Below are 18,284 nucleotides of genomic sequence, written 5' to 3'. Positions count from 1 at the left end.
TGATCTGTATAGAGTCATGATCCCCCAAATCAACTCAATGGGCACTCCCATCTCCTGTAGTCTGCGCATCAATCTGGCTCTGGGCACCATGTCAAATGCTTTGCAGAAATCCACAAAGCTACAATAAATCCGTCTCCCATGTGCCCTACCCTCCTCAATGATGGCTCTGAGTGTCAGAATATGGTCAAGAGTGGAGAAGCCTCTCCTAAAACCGGCCTGTCTTGTTGCTCGTATGCCTTCACTCTCTGCCCATCTGCTCAATTGCTACTCAAGGATAGATGCATGTCCAATCTTAATAGTACGGTAGTTTCCAGGCTCTGTAGGATCACTTGCCTTGCAGATAGGCACAATAGTAGACAGTCTCCAAGTCTCAGGTAGACCCTCACACATGACACGACTGAACAGAACTGCAATAACCTCTGCTAGCATATCTTTAGCATGTATAAAGTGCATTGCTGCTAGACCATCATGATCATATGCCCTCTTGTGGTCCTCATCCTGTCAATGGCCGTCTTTACCATCTCAGTGGTAAAGAAGGTACTCGTAGATGGGCATGGCTCAGGAGGATTTGGAAGGGGTGTTTGTCCAAGGACCGTATATAAGGATGTTGCATACTGACCCCACACATCAGAAGAAGTAATCATTGAGGGAGGGAGTGCTCATGAAAGAAATGCCATGCCTCTCTTGAGTCTTTACTCAAGAACAACTGGTATAAGTCTCGTTCCATTTGAGCTAGGAATGCTCGCTTCTTCCGTCGCACAAGGCGCCTGAAGGCTATCCGAGACTATCTGTGATTGATGACCCCTAGGAGAAGATCTCTCTGAAGCTGTGCTTTGGTCTCTCTACACTTCTCGTCATATCAACTGTTCTGAGGCACGGTTTCAAGACGGCGTCTCTGATTAGGTTGAGTGTCTGGGTATGCCTCTGTTGCTGCATCATGCAATGTCTCAGTCAATAAGTAGTGATCTCCTCCACTGAGAGTCCTGGCCTGGCTGTTTTACATAGACGACTATAGATCTCTCTATAAACACAATCAGTCTCTGGTGTAAGTGTATAGCGGGTATGTGTCCTCCCTCTTGACACCTGGGCTTTACTGTACTGAAACGAGACGGAAAGTGTCAAGAGAGCATGATCGACTGCTACACCCACTGGTCTTGGTCCTATTGTGAAATCATGAATGCAGGGAATGAAGCTCGGATGTGCCATGACATAGTCCACTGTGCTGGCCCTATGCCTATGTGGAAAGCATGTGAAACCAGCCGCTCTAGGAAAACGTTGTAGGCCATTAAGTATTGCCAGACCATGTGTAGTCGCCATCTCCGTGAGATGTCTCCCATACTCTGTCTGCTCTCTATCTTGTGAATGTCTATCAAACCCCAAATCTCCTACATCCAGTTCTCTAAGCATCTCCTCTGAAGTGTCATAGAAGACTGTCTGAGCATTGCCCGTCTGGGCATTGAAGTCCCCTAGGAGGATGACGCCACCATCCTTGGAAAACTCCCATATGTCATTGTCAGGGTTGTCCACGTTCGACGTACGGGACGTTCCGTACGTTACGTACCGTACCGTACGACTCGTACGTTCCGTACATGATTTTTTTTTTTTTTTTTCCATGGCGATTTTGGTGTGGGAATGTTTTGCATCTCGACTGCATTTGAACAAGAGCCCAATGGCTGCATTGGCTTAAACCACCATAACCTATGTGCGACGAGGCTTGGGTAGCGGATCTACTATGGCTGCCACCACTTTGGAGATCATGATTCTTCTTTCTTCGGACATTGCCGTTTCCAATGTCCATGGACAGATCTTTCATGTTCTAACTTGTAAGACTTAAGTTACAAGTATTTAGTACTAAGCAGTGTTAGAAAAGAGCCGGGGTCTAGTGTATTTTAACCGGTTGAAATTATAAAATCCCGGTTAGATTTTGAGCTTGCCTCTAAGAAAACCGGCAAATTTACACAAGTTTTAGTGTAATTACCGGCAAAAGCTTCAAATTTTGACCTGAAAACTCAAGTTTTCCCTTATTTTGATCGGTTAGGAAAAATGTTTGTTTCTAGCCCTGGTACTAAGTACTAAGGTCGATGTCATGACTCATATGATCTATCATGTGTAAGACGCATGATTTTTTTTTGCATTGTACGTTACGTCACCGTACGTCTAATTTTTTTTAGTTCGATTAGTACCGCACGTCTTCGTACGTGTACCCGTCGTACGTGACCGTACGTGTCAACTATGGTCATTGTCTAGGATTGAGAAAGGTGACTGACCTCTAGGCCCAACATAGACTGATGTACGGGGGGGAAAGTAGCATATGGCAATGTATAAAAATCGGCCTGTGTTGCACTTGTTCTTTGATTGTATTGAAAGGCTGAAATTCCCCTTCTTCAAGTTGCCTACTTTTGACTTCAAGAAGCTCACCTTGTAGATTTCAAATGATGGAATCTTGGATGACCACTCTCTCCTCGAGCGAAGCGATCCTCCTACGCATGCCATCTCTCTCTTCGGTCCATCTTTGAAGAATAGTGCTCCTCTCCTCCCTCCGCTCTTTCACTTCGTTTCTACATTCTCTCATTTCCTTTTCTATTGCCGACATTTTCTTTCCTGTCTGCATGAAAGAGGCTTTGTGAGTGGCCGGCGAGGGATGCGCCTTCTTATACGTGGGGGAAGCCGTTGGCACTTGTCCGATGCTTCCACACACACACACAGAGAGAGAGAGAGAGAGAGAGAGAGAGAGAGAGAGAGAGAGAGAGAGAGAGAGAGAGAGAGAGAGAGAGAGAGAGAGAGAGAGAGACTCTAAAACAGCAAGAAACGCTTGTGAAAGCTCTACCTGGCCGATAGCATGATAGGCTATCCTTGTAAGCACTTCATGAGCTCCGCTCCCAAAAAGGTGATGCTCTATGGTTTCTTTACATGTGTGAGGGTGGTATGGATGTAGTGGGCGTGGTCTACTTCGGTGGCTCCCTCTTTCTTGGATGCTTGTGTAAATGTAGAAGCCACTGTATGGTTTGGAACAGTGTATCTTCGTGGTCTCTTTGCTGTGAAGTGGAAGTGTTGATGATAGAGTCGAAGTGCCTGCTCTATCTCCTTCTGCTTGAGATCCGAGAAGGAAGTGGATCTGCTAGTAAATATGCTAGTGGTGGGCAACTGGCCGGTCTCTCATCGGCTTCCCCCCTTCTGCAATCTTAGAGCATTTGCTACCTGATCTTCTGTGTGTTCACCTTGATCGGGATATGATACGAGATCTAGATTGAAAGAAAGAAAGAGACCAACTAAACAGAAACACTACTAGAGCTGTAGCTTGCAATAGGTGGGTATCAAGAGCGTGAGAGGTACATATACAAAAAGTGGATGTGTATCTTAGAGAATAGGTACACAAAGTGGTGGATATGTGTATCAGAATCTGGAGATGGCTCGCATCGGTCACTGCATGATCGTATCGATGTCCTCCATGGTGAGAGTGTGCTTAGGGCGTCTCCCATGTCTCACCAATATAGATCTGATCCTCTGTTGCAAGCTCCTCCATCGATGGGAGCATCCCTTCATCCTGGGCCTCCTGGATCTCCCCAACTCTGATGCTCAATCACTCAGTATACCTCTGCTAATGATGTGCCCTGTATACCTGCTCTTTGGTTGGTCTCGTCTCTGCTCAATCTTTGGATGGAAGAACATTGTGATCTGTTTCTAGGTGTGTCTCCCGGTGTGTGAGTTTCTCTCTCTTAATAACCATGTTTGATATAGTTGATTCTTCAATAGATAGAGGCCAAGATATCTCTGATCCTAATATCTCATAACTCTAGATAGGCCCAAAACCCTTTTTAAAGAGGCAGTGAAAGCGGCCAAGTATCTCATAATATGCTGTACAGTGGCATATATAGTGAAGCTCTATCTCTGGCTTTCTCTGACACAGCTGGCACAACTTGGCCTCAGTTGAAATTTTTCGATATTGGCTAGTCTCAATCTCCAATTCATGTGATGATGTTCGAATTTGTCTAATAGCGCATCGTAATCCATGGGACATGTGAGTGTCCATGTAGGCAGGCCTAGATAAGAACCCATCCTCTATGAGCTGGAGAAAATGCTCTCTATATGTAGTCATCTTTGTGCCCAACTCTTATATAGGCTGTATCCATGTCCTCTGTGTATCCAACTGAGACAAATCCTGTCGTATAAATCTATTGACCTCCCTCCGTGTTAGAGAGAGAGAGGGTCCATCTAGAGAATACTGAAAGGGGGGAGCACCATAGAGAAACCATGTAGCTCAAACCACGGTGCCATCTGTGCATACCAACATGATGTATCTCCTTGTGCTGTCAAGTGCCGGAAGGATTCCAGGGCCAGCCGAGCATAACAATCTCGTGGGAGCTCCCATAAGTTGTATATGAATGCCACTTATCTTGTAGGAGCCTCAACCACCAAAGGAGGGGCAGCCAGCTCTGCTCAGATGATCGCATGGGGAACCGAGGCCTTAGCCTTGATCATGGAGAAAGTGGTCTCTCGATGTCTCGCCACCCATCTGTACGTCCACTATGATGATCTATTGACGGTCCCCATATCTGCACTCCATATAGCATAGCTGAGGCAACCAGACTATCAAAAAGCCATAGCTTGGTGCGAGCCTCTTGGAACTAAACCTGTGAACACATCCTCTCCAAACCTCCCAAATCGGCGTATGCTGAGGTCAATCTTGTCTCTGCCGCTCTCCTTGTGGAGAAAATCGGGCCACTAAAAACCACCCCAAGGTAAGTGTACATATCTGTGTACTCCACTCCAGCGTGTCCATAAGTAAAACTGGGTGCTAATCGCCTAACCCATTGTGTAGTATTGAATACCATAGCCTTGGTCTTGACAAGGTTAAGAGACATACTAGTATCCTGCGTAAATGTGAATAAGGCGTTGCATCCCTTTAGGTGAATTGGAAATAAGCACAATATAATCTGCATACAACAAAAGGGGTATCCATGTCTTGAACAGAAGATCAGTCAGCTCATGAAAAGAAAAAATCACTCTGGGAAGACGAGCAAATCAGAGGATTACCTCGGTTATCTAGGCTAGGAATCGACTTTCGAGGAGTCTAGTGGATCTAAGAAACGTGCTAATTCTGAGGATGACCCTGATTCTTCTTCGTCTTCAGAGAGTTTCATCAGCTTCTCTTCCTCTAGTTTGAGTGAGACCAGAAAGAGCGGAAGAAGCGAAGAAAGAACAAGAAAAGCAAATCCAAGAAAAAGTTTAGAAAGTGTGGGAAGCAATCTAGTAGTTTAGAGGAGAAGACCTCGTCCTCTATAGTTCAGATAGTGATACCCACCATTTGTTACCATTTATGGTAAGAAGTAGAACCACCTTATGCGACTAACTCAGTATTATTTGGAGAAGAAGGAAAAAAAGACTAAAGAGTTTAAGGATGGGGATCAAGTAGTAAAGTTTGACACTTTTTTAGGCTTCAAGGATGCCCATCAAGCTCTTGCATTCATACAGTTGTTTGACATCGCTTTTTTGAGGGTCCTTTATTTGAAGCCTCCAAGGTACAAAAGGTGACGTGTTTTCGTTTTAGAAGATCCCTTTTCTCGAGGAGGTGTTGTCACAAACTGTTGACATGTCAAGCCACTTAAGACGCAGCAGGCTAGGGCTCCATGCGCCTAACCCTAGCCAGCGTGCAAATCCTGGCCGAGGGGCCTAAACCCTAGTAGAAGCAGATGAAGAAAAAGTCTTTACCAACTTACAAATCCTCGCCGAGTGGCCCAAGTATTAAAGTTGGGTCAGGATTAATAATCCTAACCCCATCAAACTTATGGGACCCCATCCGACGGGGCCTAAAGATAAGCACACACACACACATACACACACACACACACACACACACACACACACACACACACACAAAAAGGCCTCGGTAGGTCTTAGGATGGAAAGCCAATCGTCTTTTTGAGCTTGACTGACAGCGAGAATGCTTTTTCAATTTGATTGCGATACGTTTTGCATTTTACTTGACTTTGGTTTTGATAGTGGTTTCAATGATTTGTGATTTACTCTCGGGAGGGGTACTGAAGAGAATTGATGCTTGATAATGCCTGCACATACTCATGGCTTGGACCCTTGTGGTTATTTACGGGAGGAGTATTGAATGTTTGTGTTGTTGTTACTCATGGCCCAGACCTGATTGGTTATTTATGGGGGGAGTATTGAAGTTTGAGCAGTGGTTACTCTCAACACGTCCAAGCGACTCAGGCTGCGCTCTGGGGAGCGTTCGGTTGTAAGAGGCTCTATATCTCATGGCCCGGACCTCTTTATGTTATTTGCGGGAGGAGTGATGAGGGAGTCATTGAACAACTCATGGCCCGGACCTGGATAGTTATTTGCGGGGGGGATGTTTATCGGTGACTTTATGTTTCTGTGTTTTGTAACATGCATATGTAAGTATTTGTATTGCATTGTGATGTGCCAACCATTGAATATTCCTAATTGGGTGAGATTGCGCGGGTATGTAATTTTAGTACATCGAGACACCCGTTACAAATCAGCGTGGTTTGAGTGTGATGGCTAATTTTGCTACACCAAAATATCAAGAGCTCCAATATGGAACGAGAAAATTGATTGACCCTCTATAATGGGAGGGCACCTTGTGCCAACGGAAAAGAACAGAGTGAACAGACTTTTAGCACTTCAATAACAATTGAACTAAAAGAAATGCACGACAGAAGACGCTAAGTGGCGAAGTTCCACCCCAAGAGAGCATTGGCCGCAAATGATGGCACCCCTTTTGGTATTTCTTTATATTGCTTCAACTTAGTACAACGCTAGTACTCTTTGCTCTGCACCTCCACACGGAAGCATGTCAGAGAATGAGCCCTTGGCACATATTTAAGGGCCGCTTAGCCATGAAAAGCAGTTTACATCAACATCATATGATCCTAAAAGCATGTGGTCTTCAAAAGCAGCCAACACAAATCCAGGAATTGTGTGCATGTCACGTCAACAAGCAACACAATTTGCGGCAATCTGTACAGTGCCACGTCAGCATGCGTAAATCACGGAAGTCTGTACTGAGGTCACGTTTGCGTGTCGGCGTAAATTGCAGGTTGGTCATAATGTCTTGCCACGTCATCAGTTACATACGCTAGGTCCTTTTGGGGGTGTATGTGACTTTGCTTTTTTTGATTTGGGCCCCATTTGACAGGGATCTGTAAGCTACAAACACTCACAGACTATAGCCTGATACAACCAAACGCTCACAGACTGCAGCCTGAGGCAACCAAACGCTCCCAGACTGCAGCCTGTGTCGCTGGAGGTTTCAAGCGTACAACTAAACACTCCCCAGACACCTAGTTTGCGTTGTTCAGAGGTTTTTCAGCAAGCAGCGGAACGCTCCTTAGACACCTGGTCTGCGTCGTTGAGGTTTTTCACCAGTATACAACAAAACGCTCCCTAGACACCCAGTTTGCACCGTTTTTGTTAGGTGCAGCGGAATGAATGTTGTATTTTCTCAAGATTAGTGATCTTTATTGCTCAAGGTTCCCTTTAGTTCTTAGGGAAAGAGAGAGCTTTCCGTCTTGTAGAGTGTTGTGGTCACGAACAAAGTGAGTGGATATTGTGCGTGCAAATGAATGAGACTGAGAGAAGGAGAGAGAAGAGATACGACACCCGAGAGGTTGTGAAACCCTCCTCCGAAGGCCCCACTCTCGTCGGCGAGAGTGGTCTATTCTTTGATTGCACAAAGGTGTACAATGCGTATGCAATGGACTATGCAACTTGGTCTATGCCGATGACGACGATGGTGACGACGACGACGACGATGACGATGACGACGACGGCGACGACGACGATGGCTGAAATCTGAGATCTTCTAATCGCTGAATTTCGGGACTGTTTCGGTGGCTGAAAATGACTGTTTTGGCTGCGTTTTCTTGGCTGAAAAATGAGGTTTCTTAGGGCTGAAAACTGATGGTCTTTACGGGCTGAATCTGCTACACTTTAGGTGAATAATGCCGGTCTTAATTTGCTGCTTAAATTCAAAAACGCCAGGGGCTGAAATTGGTCCTTCTGACGCCGGGGTTCTACAAATGCAAAAACGCTAGGCTGATCTGATGTGTCGTGATGACGCGGGGGCTGATCTGCTGTGCACAAATCGCCAAGGCTGATCTGATGCAAAAACGCTAGGTCTTCTGTGGAGAAAACGCCAGAGTAGTCGCGGGGGTTGGTCTTGCTGAGAAGTTGCATGTTGAGCAAGGTGCTCCTGCTGCCTCTTCTGCCATTTAGTGCTAACTTGGGTTTGCTTATATAGAAACTTAGCAAAATTGCCCTACCTACTTTTGCTGGAAAGTCACTTAAAGATAATAAGTGAAAATAACCAATAAATAGGAAAATAGGCTAAATGCACTGGAAAATTCCCCTAACTGATGCTAATGGATTCTGATGGGAATTCCGATGATCATGTTGTGTGCAACCGGAGGATATGCATCTATGCTAAGTGACTGAGCATGCACGGTCTACGAATAGACTCACAAAAGTGCCAGATCACTGCTATTCTAAACTGTTCGGACTGACTGAACCTTGCTGTGGTGTAGCTTGTCCACGGACACATAGGGTTGGGATGTGTCACGTGACATCCCCTCCTTTTCAAAGTGAGGTACTGGTACCGAACTGTATGGCGTCGAGGGAGATCGCCAACAGCATCCGGAATCCTGGAAGGGACTCTTCGCCGGCCCACTCTGATGTGTGGGTCGTGCGGTAGTTGAACTTCATAAAGGTCTGCAACGCTTGCTTCTTTGGGCCGCGCTGAAAGCGACAAAGTCTTCAGAATCTCCTTTCTTGCTTCAACTTCGTCTAGAGTCCTGCTTCCTTTGTCTTCAAGAATCTCCATGGCTAAAAATTCTTGAAACCATCTCCAGCACAAAACCATGAACATACCCATTCCATGTAGAGTGAAGGAAAAAAATCTTGTCTTCTCTAAAGACTGTGTATGCAATGTAGATGAACATAGAAACGGAGTTACAACCCGTTCATCAAACACATCCAAACAATGCGCTCGAATCTTTTCTGTTTGATCAAAATCAATCAACTGTGGCAAATCACAATGGAAATGCCCATGCTTGGTGCGCATACTATCATGTGCTCGTTCGGAAACTGTGTCATACCAAGGAAGAGACATGGAATGGGACTTCATACATTCGTGCTCATCCATGATAGAAACGTGCTCAACATACAATATGTCATGCCTAGCAAAAGGGATCACATAACGATGCTGACTAAAATACAGGAAACCTTCACGAATGAAACATTCGAACAATGCGTGCGTACCAATCATGCGAACACATAATACTTTCTGTGAGGGTTCTTTGGACCAAGGCTCGAGAGCCAAGATCGCTTCTTCAGGATCTATCGAATCTACAACGAGGTTAGCTTTGCTAGAAAAAGCATCCACTAACACATCATCCTTGTGAACAATCACATCATCTTCATGCAACTCATTATGCTTGTGAGAAATCACATCTTGATCATGCAAATCATCATGCTTGTCTTTATCATCCAAATCATGATGCAAATCATTGGAATCCAAATCATCATGCTTATCATTGTCATTCAAAACATCATCATGCTTATCTTTGTCATCCAAATCACCATGCAACTCATGGTCAATCAAATCATCATCATGCTTCACACAATCATGTAAATCCTGTGGGTCATGCTTTGGATAAAAAGAGACTGAGAGAGTCTCCTTCTCCTGAATCTTGTCAATCTTGTCCTGCATATTAGCAATGAGAGATGGAGAAGGAGAAGTATCCACTCCAGGAAAGACAGTAGAAGAATCACTTTTGGCATTGAGAGTTAAAGTGCTAGCCTTCCAATCAACGAGAGGGTTGATTTCACGAAACCATTTCATGCCTAAAATCATATCACATCCTGAGAGAGGAGAAACAACAAGTCTTCTAGTGAAGGCAGTCTGTTGAATTGCAAACAACACATCAAGGCACTCCTTCGTGATGAGAGCGTCCATACCAGGGCGAAAGGCAGAGACCTCGATAGGAGATCTCGGACTAACTTCAAGGCGGGCTCTCTCAACAAGAGAGGGGCTGATCACATCATGCATACTACCTGGGTCAAACAATATGACAAAACGGTGCCCCAACGTACGACCATAACATTTAATGAGAGAATCATCAATGGGAGGGTCCTGAGAAACTTTGGGCACAATCGTGTTATCATTCAGTGCATTGACAGAGGTAGTGGGTGTTGTGGGTTCTTTAGATTCATTCGATTCAAGCTTAGGACATGTTCTTTTTATGTGACCCTTAATGTAACAATGAAAACAACGACCTTCCTTAGCATACGTGCTTTGTTCTTCCGAAGTGATGTAACCTCCTACAATTCCTTGTGCTACCTTTTCATCTGGAGTAAGCTTAGGTTTAACAATTGTGTTAGCCTTACCCTTAGATTCATTGGAAGAATTCTTTGATGAGATACTGTTGGTAGAGTGGTTAGAAGAGTTATCATTCTTACCGTTCTTACCGTTCTGAGGAGTCTGCAAGGTACTTGTGGAAGTCTTGTTCTCCTTAGGCTTTCCCTTGTTGTGCTTCATCTCCTGTGCGAGAGCAATCGCTACCGCCTTGTTGAGATCGATTGGATCGAATACCTCGACATCGTATTTGATATACTCGTCCAATCCAAAGAGAAAAGCCTCTTTGCGTTCATCATCCGACATGCGTAATTGGGTACCTAGCTGCAAAACACGATTAGAAAAAGACATAACCGGCATACCATTTTGCTTGAGAGCGCGCCAATCGTCTTTCAATCCTGCGAGGTACTGAGGTGGCATAAACCGCGCCTTGAGCTTGTCTTGGAAATCAGCCCAACTAAAAGAGAGGGGCGTGAAATCGTCGGCTGCCTCTAGGTGCGCGGCTAGCTGTGCCTCTTGCCATGCGTGGTACCAATTGATGGCATCACCGGCAAGGTACATAGCTGTCGTCAATACTTTGCTATTCCCTGTCTTCTTAGTTGTCGCAAAATAAGCATTAAATTGATGCAACCAAGAATGAATCACTGTAGCATCCATCTTACCGTCATACTTACTAAAAGTCAACTTTTCCGTAACTGGATGGTTGGAATCCGCGTCGTGGCTTGCGCCACTGGACGAACTTCCACGATCTTTGGGTGGTTCGGTCTTCGAGGCTAGGATGTGGGAAATAAACTCTTGATAACGAATCTCCCTTTGAGCCTCTCGTTCATCGCGCTCACGTTCGAAAGCAAGGCGATTTTCTTGTTGTTTTGCGGCAAGAGCAATGCGCTCACGCTCCTGAGCAAGGCGCTTGTCATCCCGTCGATCCATCATGGCCATCATTTGCTTCATCATTGCCTCCATAAGGTCTGGCGTAGATGGCGAAGGGGGAGGGTTAGAAAAACCTCTTGGTGGGGAGAATCCTTCGTTGCCTCTCTCATGCTCATCACCTGAAGGCAAAGTATCCATGCCGCTTCGGGTGACGACCATGCACTATGATCTTGGGGTCTTAAGCTCGCGAGGAACTTGGTTCTTGAGGTTCTTGAGGTCCTTGATTCGTGAGAATCTAGGGTTCTTGAGGTTCTTGAGTCTTGAGGGTCTTGAGGTTCTTGAGGTCCCTGATTCGTGAGAATCTAGGGTTCTTGAGGTTCTTGAGTCTTGAGGGTCTTGAGGTTCTTGAGGTCCCTGATTCGTGAGAATCTAGGGTTCTTGAGGTTCTTGAGTCTTGAGGGTCTTGGGTTCTTGGGGTTCTTGAGGTTTTCTTTCGCTTGCAAATCGCGTTGGAGAAGGATCTTCTCTTCACCCGAGTTCTACTCTTTTCTGCGGGTGCACCCCTTGGCGGCCTTGCGCTCACACCAAGGTTGCTTTTTCCCACCTCACGTCGATTGGCCGGCCATTAAGTGCACGGTCCGCTCTCAATGAGTGAAAAGAGACACAAGGGGAGGCTGGACAAGCCCTTCTTTCTTGGGATTCCTGTCACTCTTCAACAAAACACGATTAAGAATCGCCACGCCCAAGTAAACTTGGGTTCGTGCGATCGCAACAAGCAAAAAAATTCTTGTGGTTCTTTCCTTGAGTAATGCAGAACACTTCCAAAGCTCTGATACCAATGTTAGGTGCAGCGGAATGAATGTTGTATTTTCTCAAGATTAGTGATCTTTATTGCTCAAGGTTCCCTTTAGTTCTTAGGGAAAGAGAGAGCTGTCCGTCTTGTAGAGTGTTGTGGTCACGAACAAAGTGAGTGGATATTGTGCGTGCAAATGAATGAGACTGAGAGAAGGAGAGAGAAGAGATACGACACCCGAGAGGTTGTGAAACCCTCCTCCAAAGGCCCCACTCTCGTCGGCGAGAGTGGTCTATTCTTTGATTGCACAAAGGTGTACAATGCGTATGCAATGGACTATGCAACTTGGTCTATGCCGATGACGACGATGGTGACGACGACGACGACGATGACGATGACGATGACGACGACGACGACGACGACGGCGACGACGACGATGGCTGAAATCTGAGATCTTCTAATCGCTGAATTTCGGGACTGTTTCGGTGGCTGAAAATGACTGTTTTGGCTGCGTTTTCTTGGCTGAAAAATGAGGTTTCTTAGGGCTGAAAACTGATGGTCTTTACGGGCTGAATCTGCTACACTTTAGGTGAATAATGCCGGTCTTAATTTGCTGCTTAAATTCAAAAACGCCAGGGGCTGAAATTGGTCCTTCTGACGCCGGGGTTCTACAAATGCAAAAACGCTAGGCTGATCTGATGTGTCGTGATGACGCCGGGGCTGATCTGCTGTGCACAAATCGCCAAGGCTGATCTGATGCAAAAACGCTAGGTCTTCTGTGGAGAAAACGCCAGAGTAGTCACGGGGGTTGGTCTTGCTGAGAAGTTGCATGTTGAGCAAGGTGCTCCTGCTGCCTCTTCTGCCATTTAGTGCTAACTTGGGTTTGCTTATATAGAAACTTAGCAAAATTGCCCTACCTACTTTTGCTGGAAAGTCACTTAAAAATAATAAGTGAAAATAACCAATAAATAGGAAAATAGGCTAAATGCACTGGAAAATTCCCCTAACTGATGCTAATGGATTCTGATGGGAATTCCGATGATCATGTTGTGTGCAACCGGAGGATATGCATCTATGCTAAGTGACTGAGCATGCACGGTCTACGAATAGACTCACAAAAGTGCCAGATCACTGCTATTCTGAACTGTTCGGATTGACTGAACCTTGCTGTGGTGTAGCTTGTCCACGGACACATAGGGTTGGGATGTGTCACGTGACAGTTTTAAGGTTTCAAACATTATTAAACATCACTCCACTCGGGAGTAAATCACAAATTATTGAAATGAGTATTAAAACCAAAGTCAAGCAATTTTCAAATTGGCACCAAGACAGGTTTAAAATAGATACCATCCATTTCAAACAAATTCCAAACAGTATCTCCAAACAATTTCTCAAATAGGTTTTTTTTTTCCAAGAAAAAGATCCTTCCATTAGTTAATAAAACTGCCCATAGGCTACGAACCACCTCTACTAGAGAGGGCTACATCAAAAGCATGGGGAGACTCTCCGAGTGAGTAAACAAAATATGTACAATGACACTAAATCACAAAATGGGAGGAAGAAAGAGCCACACAGGTGGCCGATGGTGCCATCTGGGCACATCCTGGACCATGGTGAAGAAGGGCCCTGGGTGCCAGAGTCTCTCGCATGCGGTCGGAGCTGCCCTGAAGTCTCTCGAACTGACCCCTGAGAGTATGGATCAACTCCAGCCAAAAGTCACGAACAGTCTCTTCCGGTGGGACAAGGCGAGCCTCGAAGATGTGGAAGCAACGGGCCCGCCAAATGAATCGGAGTGTCAGGCCTTAGATGAGCTCCCAACACACCTCTCTCATTGCACCACTCCTGGGTGGTAAGCTTTGTAGTAGGCTGAAGTGTAGGTCGACCCCCTTGGATCACTATTATCCTGCTGGTGGAAGATACAATGGAAGCACATTGAAGGCAGATACTTGTATAACAGGGGTTGTTCAAACTGCTCTCTATCATCAGAGAAAATATCCATAGCTGTAGGGAGCGGTATGGATATGTCCCATCTTGATGAGAACCTGGGGGTGCAAGTGCCAAGGAGGGGTTGTACTCCCTTAGGGGTCTTCCCCCAGGCACTTCTCACAGTTAGAAGCCAATCATTTTTGGATGGCCTCTGTATTTAAGGGGCAAGTCAGGGAATTCCTCCCAGACTGGATAGCTGAGCAGGGCTCAGCTGAAAATTGCTTGTGCCATTTGAACAGTGAAAGGGTAGAGTTGTCTGTCAGCCAGGAGCCAATGCTCAGAGCATGGAAGGCCATGCCTGGGTCTTTAAAGACGAACAAAAAGTGATTTTTGAGTAAACATTGTATTCTGAGAACCTCAATCCCTAGAGGTAGCCAGTTAGTTCTAATCCAGGCTCTAAACGTTTCTACTAGAGGCCGTGGGCCTGCTAATAGACCTATGAAAGCAAGAAAAATTCTTGCTGTTTAATCTGTGCAAAGGGGAGTACTATGCGGTGCTTACCAGGGACACCAACTACTTACCACGAGTGTTGAAGCCTAACCAGGCCAGAACCATATTTAAATCTGAAGGCACAATATACACCAAAGTGTCCATCGCTGTGCAAGCCACCAATTTCTAATATATTATTGTCCGACTATATTTGTCAAATGCCTAATACCACCAATCCTAAGTTTAAAAAAGAAACCCTCTTGTTCTTGACCTTCTTGGTCTTTGAATAGCATTTGTAGATTGTCACAAACTGTCTCAAGATTGTGCTTGTAGTTTTTGCGTACCGATCTCCACTTATTTTGTCTCATAAGGCTTTTTGTGCTGGGGACGATATTAGAATGGTTCCTTCTTTCTCTTGATGAGGTCTCTTGGGAATGTTCCTATGAGAACAAAAATTCTCTCCTCTTCTTCTAATCAAGTTCTTGTACTGATCAGGTGTGTGGGCAAGCAGATGTTTGGGGAGATGGAGTGGTACCGCAAATGTCAGCGCATCTGGATGGAGCCAAAAACATCACCCTGGATGGTGTGTATCATTCTCCTGTTGGAGCAAGGCTTCCAGATAGGCCTTGGTATGGCTCAGCTGGGATTTTGGAGCAATGGGTGGAGCACCTTCTCTGAAAGCTTCTGTATTCTTGCACAAAAAACTCCATTCCAGAAATTTACTTAAGCTCCTAATGGGGGCATTCATTCCAATGGCTGTTTATAGGTAAAGTGCACCCAGAAAAACGCTTGTAGCAAGGTTGTATGTACACTTTGAATCGGTTTTTGTGGAAAGGAAACCAAATTGGCAGAAAACAGGCTAATGGTGCCAAAGAGTACTGTCCTGCCAAAGAATCAAATGTTTGTGCACAAGCCTAGGTGAAGCTAGAGTAGGGTAAAGGAGCCAATATCAAGATGGGGGTTCAAAACAAGGCCAACTTGAAGTGGGTTTCATGATGGGGATAGCCTATGTCATGAGCTTTATTTTGTCATCATTTTCATTCAAAATCATAATTCGTAGTGAGAGATCAAGTCATTTCAATTTGGATTTCCCCCTGTTGGTTCCTATGATTTAGTTGTCCTTAAGTTGGCTCCTTTACCTTATTGGTAGTAATGGTAAGGATTGGAGATTTGAGAACAGTGCTGAATTTTTGAGATTAATGGTGGTAAAGTGTCAAAATTGTTTGATTGGCATTGTACCATATATATCTTTGGAATGCTGCAATGGGCTCTTGAATGACAGTTCGGAGGATAAAGTTGGTTGGTTATGTAGATTTTCTGTTCTACTGACTAGTGTAGTGAGGTTGGGAGCTTTTTGTCTTGACTAAACCTTAAAACAAGGGAAAGTTGCCAAAATGGATCCAAATTACCTCTCAAATTTGGGATTCCCTAACTATCCCTATTATATGGCCATAAAAATTATCATAATGCCCCTAAATTTACCAAACTCCCCAACATACTCTTTGAATGACAGAGGGAGGATCAAGTGTGGCTTGTTCATGCATATTTTTGTTCTTTTGACTATCGTAATGAGGTTGGGAATTCTTTTTCTCGAGTAAACCCCAAAATGAGGGAAAATTACTACAAGCCCTTAGAAATTGTGATAACTCCCAGCCATTTCTCAAATTTCAGAAATTCCCAAAATGCCCTTATTATATGCTAACAAATATTCAAAATACCCTTAAAAATTTTCCAAACACCCGTCATACTCTTTGTCCACCTTGCATACATCTCCAAAGACATTATTTTTTTTGTGGCAATTCGATTGAAGATTGGCTCTTCATTCCCTAGAAATGGTAGAACCAGGTTTTAAGTGGTAGGGCTTGCTTTTGTGATGAAACAATTAATTATTTGTGCACACAGATACCACTAATTGGTAAGCTCAATGGTAAAAGATTTCATATAAGACACACAAAGATGGACCTCAGCACCACCAAAAGGAAGTAGCTTCCCAATCAAGGCATAGAAGTTCCTTTAGTCCTATGTCTAAAATTGACACTGAAGCTAGCATCATTTTCATTTATATAGATAATTGGGTTTCTCGCCATAAATATCTTCAAATGGTTTCCATGTACATTGCATCTATGCTTGATGCAATGGGCTAACCTTACAAAAAAAATTGCATGAGGACTTGCATAGTCAGCTTTGTAGCTTAATAATTGGAAAGTTGTGGATTGACTTCGTCATTGTGTAGCAAATCAATTTAGTACATGGTCTTATATCTCAAAAGGCTTTGCCTCTAAATATGCAGTATAGGCTACCTTGCTATGCTATTAGTATTGTTTCTTTAGTATGTGACATTGCTTAATTGTTGAAAAATCATCAAATGAAGCTCTTAAATGAAAAGTACCTAGCTTTCTTAGTGTAAAATGGTTTTTCAAGATTCATCGTGCATGAAAAGTTTCCTCTGTTCCTTGCTTTGGATTCTATGTTGTTTTAATTTTATGCAATTCCTATCTATGTATGTATTACTAGATCTATGTATGCATGTTTAAATAATTTTTTTAAAGTTCAAGTTTAAAATACTCTTAGTACATTTTCAGATTGTCTTTAAGAAAATAAATAAATTCTACTACCAGAGTGGTTTAAAAACTAGTGATCTTTGTACAAATCCAAGTGTTGTTTCCTTTTTCTCAAATGTTACAAGCGTTTCGATAGAACCTTAAGTAGAAAGGAGCCATATTAGGGCTTGACACCCCCCCCTTTGGTCATCCTTATCCCCAATTGTCATTGTTCACAACATCAAATCAAGGTCCTATTTGCTACCACTAAAGTTTGTACTTTGAACCCTGGAAGAAGTCTTCCCTTATGTCTTGCAACACATGGATGTATCTCCTAGGATCTCAATGGCTTATGAGATTGCAGGGGTTTGATTCTACCCCATAAGTGGAGAGCTCCACTTGAGCTAGTTTGGTAGGTTTCTAACATGCTGATAGTTAGTCCCTTGTCAAGAGCCATCCTGCACACACCATGCAGCACAAGCCAAACTTACTCGTACACAAGTATAGTGAGCAGACATCATGGTCACTTGCTAGCCATAAAGCCAATACATGCTCATCCATGAGCATGATAGCTTGCAACCAACGAGCTAGCGTCTACTACAAGGGCTTGTGTCCCATACCACCAAGCCCACACCAATGCAAGTATAGGGATAGAGCTGGCGAGGGTCTAGAGTCCAAGTGTGGTGATCACACAAGATATGCGACAAATGAGACCCGTGTCGTCCATTTTACAGGACTCACTTAAGAGGTGGTCATGTTCATACTTTGCCCCGAACATAGTCCATGCACCCATTTTGATGTTTAAGGATGTAACACGTCCCGCCTTACTTTTAATTTCTGTCCTTCACAATATCCTCGGTTATAAAGTGGGGGAATGACCCTTCAATGATTGTAACGATGCCCAAGTAGCACTTGACATAGGTTGATGCTTCCACCTAATTAAGCCTTTTGAGACTGTTTGACACATTGATCAACAACCCAATGGAATGTAACATGTGGTATCCTCCAAACTTGGGATTTCCTCCAAAGGAATGATTTGTTCATCTTGTCCAATTTTCTCCTTCAAATGACGACCATGGACCATGAAACACTGGATGAAGAAATACATCAAAGAGTAGTATGAATTATTTCAAAATCCTTTGGTACCTTTATGTACACGCATATTGCCTCCATGAGATCACGAGGTTGTCGATGTTGGTTTGCATAAATGGGAGGGTGAGCTTGGGTGGCTTAATCGGTGGTTTTGGCTCATAGAGTATCTTAACGTCTTTGAGTCGAG

At 44.2% G+C, this 18,284-nt stretch overlaps 1 protein-coding gene across 2 annotated transcripts in view; it reads left to right on the top strand.

Annotated features, from left to right (window-relative positions):
* Nucleotides 1–15,552, top strand: part of LOC147437213 (alpha/beta-Hydrolases superfamily protein) — a 50,956-nt gene extending 35,404 nt beyond the window's left edge. For both annotated transcript variants that reach the window (XM_086486808.1, XM_086486807.1), the window contains one exon: nucleotides 14,961–15,552. In XM_086486808.1, the coding sequence (XP_086342934.1) occupies nucleotides 14,961–15,143 (183 nt within the window). In that variant the 3' untranslated portion in view covers nucleotides 15,144–15,552. The remainder of the gene's footprint in view (nucleotides 1–14,960) is intronic.
* The last annotated feature ends 2,732 nt before the right edge of the window (nucleotides 15,553–18,284 follow it).

The sequence above is a fragment of the Adiantum capillus-veneris genome, chromosome 17, assembly GCF_014529385.1.
Source record: "Adiantum capillus-veneris isolate H3 chromosome 17, ASM1452938v2, whole genome shotgun sequence".
NCBI classification, from domain to species: domain Eukaryota; kingdom Viridiplantae; phylum Streptophyta; class Polypodiopsida; order Polypodiales; family Pteridaceae; genus Adiantum; species Adiantum capillus-veneris.
This window is presented reverse-complemented; position numbering and strand designations above follow the sequence as displayed.